At 61.9% G+C, this 13,054-nt stretch overlaps 2 protein-coding genes across 2 annotated transcripts; one reads left to right on the top strand and one right to left on the bottom strand.

Moving 5' to 3' along the window:
• The first annotated feature begins 5,456 nt into the window (after positions 1-5,456).
• On the top strand, positions 5,457-7,258 carry EMIHUDRAFT_464213 (hypothetical protein). The gene is made up of 6 exons (XM_005769775.1): positions 5,457-5,706; positions 5,787-5,894; positions 5,986-6,100; positions 6,351-6,519; positions 6,689-6,792; positions 6,860-7,258. The coding sequence occupies exons 1-6, from the start codon at positions 5,609-5,611 to the stop codon at positions 6,989-6,991; spliced, it is 726 nt and encodes a 241-aa protein (XP_005769832.1). The 5' UTR covers positions 5,457-5,608; the 3' UTR covers positions 6,992-7,258.
• A 1,568-nt stretch (positions 7,259-8,826) lies between these two features.
• Positions 8,827-10,461, bottom strand: EMIHUDRAFT_451400 (hypothetical protein; the record flags this gene model as incomplete). The annotated part of the gene is made up of 5 exons (XM_005769774.1): positions 8,827-9,129; positions 9,197-9,644; positions 9,758-9,938; positions 10,007-10,187; positions 10,346-10,461. The coding sequence occupies 5 exons, from the start codon at positions 10,459-10,461 to the stop codon at positions 8,955-8,957; spliced, it is 1,101 nt and encodes a 366-aa protein (XP_005769831.1). The 3' UTR covers positions 8,827-8,954.
• Between the last annotated feature and the right edge of the window lie 2,593 nt (positions 10,462-13,054).

Here is a 13,054-nt window from a genome sequence, read left to right as displayed (position 1 = left end):
GATCTTTCCAACATCTCACACAGCCATCTCACGTCCAAAACCGACACACTCATAAAAGTAGCACCGCCTCGTCCGGTCTCGTCCTCCACAGACTTTCGAACACTTGAAGCGTGAAGGTGGACTACTCTCTCCGAGCTCTGTCTCTCAACTCGCAACGTGCGGTGCGGAGCCGGAGGAAAGGAACGACGCCTGACGCAAACCAAGCATGGTCGCGGCCACGTCAGCTGGGTCCGGAGAGGACGGAACTTCATCCGACGCCTCGCCCGGGCCAGCCTCAACATTTGGGACCCATCCCGCATCATGTACTACTGGCGCAAGCAGCGGCGCTACCGCACTCGCCCCTGCCAGTTCGAGCGGCGGTGCGGAACACTGCGGCGGCGCAACGAGCTGTTGCCTCGGCGCGACACACTGTTGTGGCGGGGGCGTAACGCTCGGCTGCAGCTGCTGCGGCTGATTCGGCTGGTGCGGGTGCGGCTGGTGCGGCTGGTGCGGGTGCGACTGGTGCGGCTGGTGTGGTACGCCTGTGGCCCGGGGGGGGGGGGGGGGGGGGGGGGGGGATTCAAAAGGGGGGGCATGGAGGGAAAGGGGCCAGGAATCCCAATGCAAAAAGCGGGCAAACAAAAACCCCAAGGTGTTTGAAAAACCCGGCCCGGGGGGGGGGGGGGGGATGCGGGACTCTGAAGAGGAAGGGTCTCGCACCTGGTAGCAGCTGCGGTGGTTGTGGATAGTGCGGATGTTGTAGCTGTAGCGGCGCTGCGATAAATCCTTGGCCGTGCAACGGCTGCAGCGGCTGCTGCGGCGGCTGCTGTGCGATCCCACCTGCGATAGGCAGGCAGTTGAGCCGAGGTACAGCCGGGATGTGCATGTCTCAAGGTTTAGGGAGATCAGCGAAGCTGCAGCCGGGGTGTTGCAGAGATAAGGCCGAGATCAGCTCACCCGCGACGGCCTGCATCCTTATCGGCGTCTGCTGAGGCGGCAGCACGACAGGCTGCAGCTGCTGTGGCGGCAACATGCCTGGAGGGACGAGGACATGCTGCTGCACCATCCCGGGCATGCCCGGCTGCTGAACCACCATTAGCTGCATCGGCATCATGCCTGCGCGGAGGGTTGGAGGGGGCTGCAAGGGAGGTCGGGGAGCAAGAGAAAGCAGAGAGGGGGGCGAGAGGGAGGGAGTACGGAAGGGCGGAGGGGGAGGAAGAATAGGGTGGATTGTAGGCTTCGGGCATTGGTGCGTGCTGTGTGGATATTACAGTTCGCGGGCGGCGCGCCTGGTGGAATGGCGGACGGCCTCATCTGCGACACCACTTGCGGGTGGGTGGTCTGCCAGACAGGATGGTGCGCCACGGGCAAGACGTGGGCCCGAGGCGGCTGCCCGTAGTGAGGGAACGCAGGAGCAGAGCCCTCCTGCGCCACCACCCCGACCTCCGCCGCGGCCGTCGGGTAGGGAGCCACCAGCGGCTGCAGTAGCTGCTGCTGTGGTAGCTGCGCCGGCTGCAGAGGGACCACGTGCTGTGGCGAGAGCTGCGGCGGTACTGGCGTCGGCAGCTGAGGCCGCGGCGGCTGTGACGACTGTGGCTGTGCTGGCGGGTCTTGCGCCTGACCGGTATGAAGCTGCTGCTGCGGAGGCGGAGTTTGTGCGGCGGGCGGCGGCTGCGCTTGCGCTTGCGCTTGTGCCGTTTGAAGCGGTTGCTGGCTCGGATCACCAGTCTCAGGGGCCTGCTGTGGCAGAGGATGCTGCGCTGACTGAGGCGGGGGTTGCTGCGCTGGAAGCGACGGCGGCTGTCCCCCTTGGCCTGGCGGCAGCTGCCCCTGCTGCGGCGGCTGCCCCTGCTGCGGCGGCTGCCCCTGCTGCAGTGGCTGCCCCTGCTGCAGTGGCTGCCCCTGCTGCAGTGGCTCTTCCGACTGCGCTGGCTGCGGCGGCGGCGGCTGCGGCTGCGGCTGCGGAGTTAGCCTCGGCTGCTTTGCAGGGCGCACCGTGGGTGGCGGGCACGTTTGAGCAGGGGTTTGCAGGGGCAGGGGCGGGCCGCCTGGAAGCGGCACATACATCTGCGGCGGCGGATGCGCGGGCCGCAGCCCTCCCAGCGCGCTCGGATGAGGAGACACCGTGATCGACGGAAGCAGGCTGCCATCGAGAGAGCGGCCAGTCTGGTTCATGACATGCAGCTGCTCGAGGAGGGCCTGGGAGTCCGAGGGGCCCGTCTCGACGTTTGGCACTTTGACAATGCCCCTGCGCTGGGCCGAGGGCGCCCCTGCATATGCTGGCTGCCGGCCAGCCGGGCATGACGGCCCGTGCTTGGACGGCACCGCGGGCTCACAGGGGAGTCCAATTCGGGCACAGCGGGAGCACTTCCCGCCGATCCGCTCGTCGTAGTCGCATCTCTTCCGAGACGTCTTGCACGCGCCACACGCCCTCGGGGGCGGCGGCATACCTAGCGCCGTCGCATTGCCCCCCCCGAGATGCCCTCAGCACAACTCTTCGGTGTACGCGCACGATCTTGTTATCTAGATATCTGACCGGCGGAGCTTCTGAACGGCCGTCTAAAGTTTGGATGATGGGCGCCCGCCGGATAGGAGGACAGCGCCAGCGCCCGCGCCATCTTCTTTCTTTTTGTTGAGGATAAATTTCAGATTACCCGGTTTTTGAGATTCGCCTCGCAGATCACCCGGCGTTTTTCAGATCACCCGGCGTCTGCGAGTTTTTGCCTCGCAGATCACCCAACACGGCGAAATGTCGTTTCCAGATTACCCAACACGGCGAAATGTCGTTTCCAGGTTACCCGGGTCACGAAATTTCTTTTTCCAGATCACCCGGTTTTGAGCTTCGCCTCGCAGATCACCCGGCGTTTTCCAGATCACCCGGCGTGAGCGGTTTCAGATCACCCGGTGCGGCAAAATGTCGTTTCCAGATTACCCAACACGGCGAAATGTCGTTTCCAGATTACCCAACACGGCGAAATGTCGTTTCCAGGTTACCCAACACGGCGAAATGTCGTTTCCAGGTTACCCGGCAGGTGAAATTTCTTTTTCCAGATCACCCGGTAGTGGGATGCGCCGCGGGTAATCTGAAACCGTTTGGGATTCACGACTGCGTCATTCAAGCAAACGAGGCCGGGGATTCCGGGATTCCGAGTGGGAGCTCTCCTTGAGCACTTGAGCACCGGATAGGGTCGATTCCGCATGGTACGGGACCCCTTAGGACCAAGTGCCGCAGGTGCTCGCTCTCTGCACTCTGGACGAGGTGCACGCTCGCGTCCGGGTAAGCTGAAACGAGAAATTTGCGCGCCCGGGTAATCTCAAAGAGAAAAGTTAGCCGCCGGGTAATCTGGACGAGAAATTTGGCCGACCGGGTAATCTGACATGAGAAAAGTTAGCGGCCGGGTAAGCTGAAACGTGAATTGTGGGAGACTGGGTAAACTGGTTCTCAGTTTTTTGATGAAATTGCTGCTGAGCAGGAAAACATCGTTGCCGGGTAATCTGGACGAGAAATTTGGCCGACCGGGTAATCTGACATGACAAATTTTAGCGACCGGGTAAGCTGAAACACGAATTGTGGGAGACTGGGTAAACTGGTTTGACGGAAATCGCGCTAAGCAGGAAAATATCGTTCGTCAGGCTGTATAAGCTTTTCCTCTCGCACCCCGTCTCTTATTTCCTTTTCTTATTTCTTTTCCTCTCTGTTTTCGGAAAACTCCGAGAGAGAGAGATTTTTGACAGAGAGAGAGATCTTGAGATTTTTAGAAGCCAACAAGAAATGTGTCACAGACAGTGATTTGGGCTCGGCAGCTTGTCGACTACCAGCCGGAGTTCTTCAAACTCCGTGAACTTGGAGCACTTGGAGTGCAGTCATTAGCCTCACATCCAGGGCGTGAAACTCGTCATTTTTTGGGCTCTGAGCTGAGTCTGACTCTGAGGCTGTTTTGGGGCCAAAATCAGCAAAATCGGCAAAATACCGGCATTTTGAGTTTCTTGTATTGTGCGGGTATACTAACTTTTTCATGGTACATGGAAAATACCCGCGTAGTTTGCTTTCCTCAATTTTGCCTCAGATTTTGCCCCAGACTGCGGCGGCCCAGACCAGCCAGCTCTCAGACTCAGGTAGGGTGCCCACAGGACCCAAAAGAAAATAGCTTTCCTGCTCAAAAAGGGACGCACGAGGCAAATCTGATGTTGGCCAGTTCCAATAGGAGCGAGGCCTCTTCCGTTGGGGGACCGAGTTCATAGGAAACGAGGGTTTCCCATTGTGACCCGCTCCAGCGCGAGCGTGACACTGCACTTGGCGCCGAGCGCCCGCGGCTCAGACCTTGTGCAGGCCACCCCTCGGTGACCACGCCGGTCCGGACCGATGGCGCTCGGTGTGGAGCAAGCAAGACCCCCCCCCCCCCCCCCCATCGGCGCGCGCTCGCCATTCCAACGGCCGCCAGGAGCACCAAGAGGACTCCTCATGGCTGTGGTCAAGTGGGCTTCGACCGGCCTCGGCTGGGGGGGCGAATTGTCCCGGCTGCGGACGCGTTCTGCAGCCCCCTGGGCGTGGGTCAGCACCCCAAAACTGCCCCTCGGCGGCATACAGCACTGCCCCAGCCTCTTCCTCCTCCTCAAGGGCTGTACTATAGGCCATATTGCGCCGCCTCCTACTGGCAGCCGGGCGGGCGCGCGCCGCGGGCGCCTCGGCGCGCGCACGGCTCGCAAAGTTCGAACGAGTACTGCCGCCCGGCCGCCTCAAGGCTGCCGGGCGGCAGTACTCGCCTCGCAAGGCGCGCACCGGCTATCTGGCTGCTGCGCCGGCGGCCGCTGCGCTGGCCGCTGCTGCGCCGGCTGGCGGGCGGTACGGCCGCCGGCGGCCGCTGCACCCGCGCCTTCCCTCGCGGGCGCCGTCGCGCCGCGCGCGCCCAACTCTGCTGGCACACGGCACGCGTCGTCACACAGCCGCGGAGAATAGGCGGTGCAGCGCGCGAAGCGCGCGCGATCTCGTACTTTCAAGGCTGGATCCGGCCATTCCAAGGGTATACCTTTGAGAATCCCCAGCGTCCCACCCTCCTAGTCACACTCTCAATATCTCGACTGGCCAACACGAAGTGCTGCGATCGGGGCAGCCCATTTCTTTTTTCCTTTCTTTTTTTGGGCCCTGTGGGCACCCTAACTCAGGGAAACTCGCGAGTTTCCCGGGAGGGAAACTCGAGAGAAACAGAATGGAGCACCAAACTCTGTTTCCCCTTGAAATTTCCGGAAACGCTAAGTGCTGGGGACCCTCTCTCCCTCTGAGGGACACTCTGAGCTCTTTTTCCTTTTTGTTTGCCGGAAAAGTATATATTCCCCAAAGCCTGACTGACTGTTCTTCATTATACATTCACCTTCCTACACACATACATACATGGTCTGTAAACCTCTCGTCGCGAATGCTCGAAACTCGGCTTTTGGAAAAAGAAAAACTCGCGCCGCCGTCTCGAAAGCGAGTCTCCCTCTACTCACGCCGGCCTCCAGCGCGCGCTGCCCACTCCCCACGAATCTCTTCGCGCCCTCGCCACCGCGCCGCGCTGTCACCTGCGGGGCCGTGGGCTGACTGCTGGGGCGAACGCTCTCCGAGACGCTTGCTCTTCCGCTGCAGGCGAGCATGTCTTGCACCGAGCCGCTGCGCCTGAGTGCTGCTCCCAAGGCTGGAGTGCGCGGCCCGCACGAGCGCCGATTCAACCCGTACGACCACAACGGGGGGTGAGCGCCGCCGCGCCTTTTCGGCCTCACATGCCCCCCCCCCGCGCGTCGGCTGCTGACGCACTCGCGCGCTCTGCCAGGACGGTGCTCGCCGTGGCTGGCACCAACTTTGCCATCGTCGCGGGCGACACACGGATGAGCTCCGGCTTCAACATCCTCTCGCGCAACCAGTCCAAGCTGCTGCAGCTGTGCGCCGCCCCTGCTGCCACCCTCCTGAGGGGCCGCGCTACCAGACCCCGGACCTTAACGGGACCTTCTCGGGTCCTTCACGCCTCGCAGGACGGCGACAACGGTTCTCGCGACGGGCGGCTTCCGCGGCGACGTCTCCACCCTGCAGAAGCTCCTCAAGGCGAAGCTCGTCGAGTATGAGCACAAGCACGGAGAGCCGATGAAGGTTGCACGCGCGCCATCACCCCCTCCTCCCTCGCCGCCTCCACCGTCGCCACCACCTCCCTCACCGCCTCCGCCGTCGCCGCCTCCGCCGTCGCCTCCTCCGCGCTCCCTTCCACCGCCAAGCCCGCCTCCGCCCTCCCCACCACCTCCCCCGATGGCACGCCGTCTGACACGTGGACACGTGGCAGGAGACATCTCGGAACGGCTCATGGGGCCCTTCCTACAGGAGACATCGCGGAACCTTCCCACAGGTGCACGCGATTGCGCAGATGCTCGCAAACACGCTGTACGGCCGCCGCTTCTTCCCCTACTACACGTGGAACATCCTCTCCGGCATGGATGAGAACGGCGTCGGCTGTGTCTACTCGTACGACCCAGTCGGAAACTACGAGCGCGTGCGCGTCAACGTCACCGGCTCGGGCGAGCCGCTCTAGACACCCCAGCAGCCACACTCCCTGAGCACTCCTAGACACGCCGGAGCGTCGAGGCCGCCCAAGCCCGAGCCGCTCGTGGCCAGCCTCTCTCGCCGACCGAGGGGGAACGCTTAGGACGCGTCCTACGCGCGTCCTACGCGCTTCGCGTCCACTAGGCGAGCCGCTGATCCAGCCGCTTCTTGACAACCAGTTCGAGAGGCAGCACCAGCAGCTCGCGTCCAAGCCGCCGCCGCTGAGCGTGGGCCAGGATTTGGCCGAGGCGACGCCGGCCGTCGGCGACGCCCCTTCCTGCGCCGCGCGGGACGCGTCCGGGACGCGTCCACTAGGCGACTGCCATCGTCAAGGACGCCTTCTACTCGGCGGGCGAGCGGGACATCTACACGGGCGACACGATGGAGGTGTGCGTTATCACAAAGGATGGGGTCAAGCTCGAGTCCTTTGAGCTCAACGTCGACTGAGCTCACTGCGCCAGCTGGCCGTCGGTGGGTGCCCTTCGCGCGGACAGCGTGCCGCCTCGCGCATGCACACAGCGCACGTTCCCGGTGCACATTCGTCGGTCCGGCACACACACGTTGAGACTCCGGGGTGCAGCCTCATCTAGCCGCACGCAGCACCAGTACGGCAAAGGTCAGTCGTCAGAGGACATCGCGCGCCGCCGAGAGTCGACCGGCACGCAACAAAGAAGTCAGAACGACACCAGTTTCAATAAAATAGAGCGAGTGTGTAAAGGGTGTGGTGTGTGGAGGTGTGGACCGTGAGTTGACGGAAATCCGGGGACGCGACCCACCTCGCCATAGACGGTCCCGCGCCTCGCCGCTATATGACGGCGGCCCCGGCGGGACACAGCTAGAGCTGTTTAACGTTGGGAGCTAAACAGTGTTGCTAGTGTTAACAGTAACAACAGAACAACAGTGGGGCTCCCCAACAACAGTAGCTAACGTTAGGCCGGCTGAACAACAATAAGGAAGGCCTGGCAGTGACCCACGACGATCTCCAGCGTCCAGTGCGGGTAATACCCGAAAATACCCGGAAAAACCCAGGTATTTTCGGGTTTTACCCGGGGGTTTTGCCATTTTCTGCTTGCTGGCCGCTGAACAACAGTAACAACAGTAACAAACAGTAACAGCATGGGCTGGGGTGAACACTTGAACAACGTTAAGGATTTCAGCCAACACTAGCGCAACTGTTAGGCCCAAAATTAATGTTAAACAGCTCTAGACAGCACACACCCCGCACCCCGTCCGCTGTGCCGCAGCGGTCTTTGTCCGGAGTGAAAAGTCCAACGCGCTCGTCGGTGACGGTGTCCCCGGATTTCGCCGCGCTCGGCGAACCTCGACAGGCGACAGCGCCTTCGGTGGCATGCAGCTCTTTGGACTTTGCGCCTGAAGCCTGGAGAGCAGCTCCTCTGCTGCTCACGCACGCTCTCACGCTCTGCACAGTTGGCACAGCCTACTGTGCGGCACTGCGGCTGCCACAGCTGTCACCGCGATGGGCTCGCCCTCGCTGGCCCTCAGTCACTTGTGCTGCGGCTTGTGTGAGCGACACTGCGCGGCGACTGCCGGCACACTGTGAGACCATGGGTGTGAGGTAAACCCACGCTACCCCACCAGCGCTTGGTCACATCAGCCCTGAGGTCATATCCTTCTCCTCTGTTGATGACAACACTTGTCTACTCGCTGGAGCCGAGCAGGAGGGCCCGGCGCACAACCCCTGGTCAACTCACGGTCCACACACCTTGTAGACCCACCCGCCGCGCAAAGACTTGCCAAAGAAACGAAAGTCGTGACGGCCGGGCGCGGCCGCCAGTAGAGCTGTTTAACGTTGGTCGTTGGGAGCTGAACAGTGTTGCTAGTGTTAACAGTAACAACAGAACAACAGTGGGGCTCCCCAACAACAGTAGCTAACGTTAGGCCGGCTGAACAACAATAAGGAAGGCCTGGCAGTGACCCACGACGACCTCCAGCGTCCAGTGCGGGTAATACCCGAAATACCCGGGAAAACCCAGGTATTTTCGGGTTTTACCCGGGTTTTTTGCCGTTTTCTGCTTGCTGGCCGCTGAACAGCAGTAACAACAGTAACAAACAGTAACAGCATGGGCTGGGGTGAACACTTGAACAACGTTAAGGATTTCAGCCAACACTAGCGCAACTGTTAGGCCCAAAGTTAATGTTAAACAGCTCTAGCCGCCAGCGCGCAGCGGCACGAGCGCGCGTGTATCGTACAGCCCACGATTAGTGAGGCGCGAGGTGAGGAATTCTTGAGATCGGACTGGGGCGGTTGGTCCAAGACCTTTGCATGCAAAACTGGTCGTAACGCTAACGGGGCTCGGCCTCGGGGGGGAACGGAAAATGGCAAATCGGGGAAAGGCGGGAAACGCGAAACGGCCCCTCATGTGTGTTGCGTATCGTCAACCTGCACATGTCAACCTGGGAACACGTCAACCTGGCCTGGGAACACGTGTCTCAGTCTGCGTCGGTCGCCGGCTCCAGAAATCGGTCGATGCCGATCGTCTCCTCTGGCAGCCGGATGCCAAAGACCGTAGTGAGCAGTCGCAGCAGGCGTAGCCGCGTGGTTAGCTCCTCCTCCTCGAGCGTGCCTATTTTTGAGGCCCAGCGCTCGGCCCCGTCTCGGGATCTCGGGGTGGATTGAGGGCAGCACGATGCCGTCTTTGTGTCGGTAGATGTATGAACCTAGTAAAGAGCAAGATCCTCGTTAGCCGACGCAGGTGCGGCCGCCTGTCTCTCTGGCGGCCGCAGCAGTGGGCGCCATTGACGATGTGGTGCCGCTCGTCGCCGCCCACGCGCGAGACGAAGAAGGAGGAGACAAAACGCGCGTCAGGGTGGGTGCAGTTGTACCAGTTGGCCTGGGCAATGTCGGCGTCGCAAGCCGGCTCGTTCCGCACCACATACAGGTCGCGCCAGCATCCTCGCACCTGCCGCTGCAGTGCAAACTGCGCGGCTCTCAGCGGCGGCAGCTGCAGCTGGCAGGACGGCTGTGCGCCGGAGTCAGCGCTGCCGGTGCCGGCGGGCTCTGGCAGTAGCCTGAAGTTACCCTCTGGCAGCCGCTGCACCTCTGCACTCGCGGCAGCCACCGGAGCAATCGAGTTTGTGCCTGCAGCGGCGGTGTCGGGGAGGCGAAGGTTGGCTGAGCGCAAGAACGAGTCCCCCTGACCCAACCCAGGCGCTATCCCCACTCCGGTTTCACTTAGTGCGAGGTCGTCGAACCTGCGAAGCCGACGTCGACAAGGAATGTGTCGCACCGGCCAGCCTGCATCGTGAGCCATCCTGCGGAGCTCGGGTCGGCGGCAAGCGTGGCGGCGGCCGCCGTGGGCATCCGAGGGAGTGAAACCACCAGCACGAGGTGGCCAAACGGCTGCGGCTCGTCCGGGGGCGTGTTCCAACGGACCTGCGCCGGTGTCAAACGTGAGATGAGGGCCGGGCAAGCAGCGCGTCCCCCGCCGCTGCGGATTGCACCCGTGCAAGCATTGGCGTCGCGCCAAAGCCGAGAGAGCGGAGCGCGAGGCAGAGCAGAAGGTTGTTCTCAAAACAGTATCCGCCGCGGCCGCCCGCTACCAGCTTCCTCTCGAGGTCCTCGCATTCGAGGGAGATGAAGCCGCGCCGAAGCACAATGTCGAGGTTCTCAAATGGGATAGCCCTGCACGACAAGCAGGGCGTGTCTGCCGTGAAGTGGGCGGCGGTGCACCACGCTGTCCCGCATCAGCCTGCCCGCATTGGAGGCAAAGTCGGGGCGGGGGGGGCGGGGGCGCGTGCTACTGCATGGCGACACATTCAGCCCGATGGGCTGGGCCTCACCGAGAATGCGCAGCTGTGATGTCACACAGTAGTCGATGGCCGTCCTGATAGATCCGCTCCTGAGACGGACACGGTAGCCCGATCCGTCGTAGATAGGCGTCAAGATTGAATTTCATGCACGGTGCCGCTGCGCCGCGCGTTGATCAGCAGGCTGCGCCCGCCGGGGTGGCTCTGTCCTGCTTTTGGGGTTTCTTTCTGCACTGTCGTGATAGGGAGCTGTTTTGTGCCCTTGGCACCGTGGGTGCTGGGGGTGGCGACAGGGGCCGGGCGTGGCCCTGAGTGGCGTAGTGCCGTACGCTCACTCGGGATGTGTGGCAGCCCAGCTGGCTGAGTGTCTTGTGAGTTTGTGTGTGTGTGTGTGTGTGTGTGTGTGTGTGTGTGTGTGTGTGTGTGTGTGTGTGTGTGTGTGTGTGTGTGTGTGTGTGTGTGTGTGTGTGTGTGTGTGTGTGTGTGTGTGTGTGTGTGTGTGTGTGTGTGTCTGTCGGAGAGAGCCCGCGGTCGGAGGGGTACCCCGGGTGGGCGGGGCCTCTACTCGCCAGGGGATTTGTTGTAAAATTCTTCTGCTGTGAGTGAGGGTGCTCACAAAGGCACAACCCCGGGCTCACGCACGGACGGACCAAGTCGAGAACGGACAGACCGCGACGACAGTCAGTCAGATGAGAAGTAGTGCGTGCTTCGTGCACACTCCGCCCGCGACGTGCGACGAGGGGCGCGCACACACACACATTCACATACACAGCTGCGCAGCGGCTCTCCCGCGACCACAGCAGCTCCTCTCGCAGGTACCCCCATGTCAGTGGAGAGAGACCACTTCACAGCTGTATGCCTTGCTCCTTTAGGTGCTCTTAGTATGTTCTGACTCATCCGCCCGAGCGAGACTGCCCTTGAGGGAGGGTGTAGAGGATGTAGAGTGTAGAGCGCTGTAGAGCTGTATGTAGAGATGGTAGAGCGCTCTGGAGCGCTGTAGAGCTGTAGAGCTCTACATCCGCCGCGTGACGAGGCGCCTCCGTTGTAGAGCGATGTAGAGGCGCTCTACAACGTGAAATCTCTACAACAAACTCTACATCATAAGCGTCGAACGAGGCACGGTCGCTCTCCGACATGAGGCGCGTTGCACTTGCCAGTGCTGCCCTGGCCTTCTGTCTGCCCAATGGGTAGGAGGTGCCTCTGCTGCTATGGCATGCCTCACGGCTGCGACTGGCCGGCGCCTCGGCGCGTCAGCTCGGCTCGGCGTAGCGATCGTGGCCAGCGCAACTCGCCTGGACTCAACGCTCAGCCAGGAGCTCCCGCACGCGCTGGCGCGAGTCATGGCGCATGCAACGCGTCTAAATGCTCGCCTCGCCTCACGCAAATGCGACCGTCCTCGCAGCCGACAGTCCACCGCCTGCTAAAGAAGCACTGCGACGAATGCGGCACCGGCGACGCATGGCAGGCTGGTCATGACGCAGTTATATAGGGTGTGTTGTGTGTCGTCAGAGTGACTCTCTGTGTGTCAGGGATAGTCAGGGCCGTCCATCAGAGCTCCAGTAAGCTCGGAGACAACCCATTAGCGCGGCTCGACCTCTTTGAGTCACTGCCTTCCCGGCGGTTTGGCTGTAGAGCCTCTACAACAAACTCTACAGCAAAATCGCGCTCTACATCGCTCTACAGGCGACTCACATCGTCCCCCGCCGGATGTAGAGCTCTACAGCTCTACAGCGTTCCAGAGCGCTCTACATCTCTACAGCTCTACAGCGCTCTACACTCTACATCCTCTACACCCTCCCTCAGAGACTGCCTGAGTCACTGTCTTGTTATTCTTTTGTGCTCGGCGTCTTGTGTGGTGCAGTTGTACCCCCGTCCAGAGAGAGCCTTTGCTTATGGTGCCGTTTGTGTTCTCTTTGGGCTTTCCGCTCCTGGCCGGTCGGTGGGATTCCACCGACATGAGAACGCCGTTTTGGTTGCTGTCTCGCAGGAAACCGGGATCTGAAGATCCATCGTCCGTCACCTTGGCGCGATGCGCTGTCGATACCAAGACCAAGACCACACCCGTGGTGGGAGGGCCGAAGTGCGAAGAGAGGCGCCCGTGGGGACCCCGCAATTCCCTTCCCCCCTCAGAGGGGGCCGGACGAGGCGTACCCCGAGGGCCCCGCTCTTTCCTTCGCATAGCGGCCACTCTTCGGATCGCTGGTCGAGCGACCCGGGGGATGCCCCGCGCGCCTGACCCAGGCGCGAGAACGAATCTGCGAGGCGTGGCCGCTTATGCGGCCCGATGGGGAGGAGTAGGGCGGACTACGGGGATCGGCTTCTTACACAGCCCCTCCTTGCAGCGAGCCCCCTCCAACCCACCCGCGCTAGGTCTCGGGTTTGACGCATGGGGTCACTCCCGCGACTCGTGAACTAGCCGGGGCAGTCGGAGAAGGGGCAACTCCGTGCACTGACGGTCGGCCGCCAGAAAACACGCCTGCGTGGATCGCGTCACACCAATCCTCGCTACCCAACGCGGCCAAAGGATATCCACCTCGAGAACTTCGAGAGAACACCCCAGTTGTCGCAGCTACCAGGTACTCGAGCTTCTAGATACCACTTGGAGCACTTGGAGTGCAGTCATCAACCTCACATCCAGGGCCGGGGAGCTAAGAAGCGCACCCAGCGGGCCGGATGATCGGCATCGGGCTACGGGCTAGAGAGCCCCCTGACCCCTAGGGGGGGTGCGCGTTCGCAGGGAAA

The sequence above is a fragment of the Emiliania huxleyi genome (genome assembly GCF_000372725.1).
Source record: "Emiliania huxleyi CCMP1516 unplaced genomic scaffold EMIHUscaffold_41, whole genome shotgun sequence".
Taxonomy (NCBI): Eukaryota; Haptophyta; order Isochrysidales; family Noelaerhabdaceae; genus Emiliania; species Emiliania huxleyi.
This window is presented reverse-complemented; position numbering and strand designations above follow the sequence as displayed.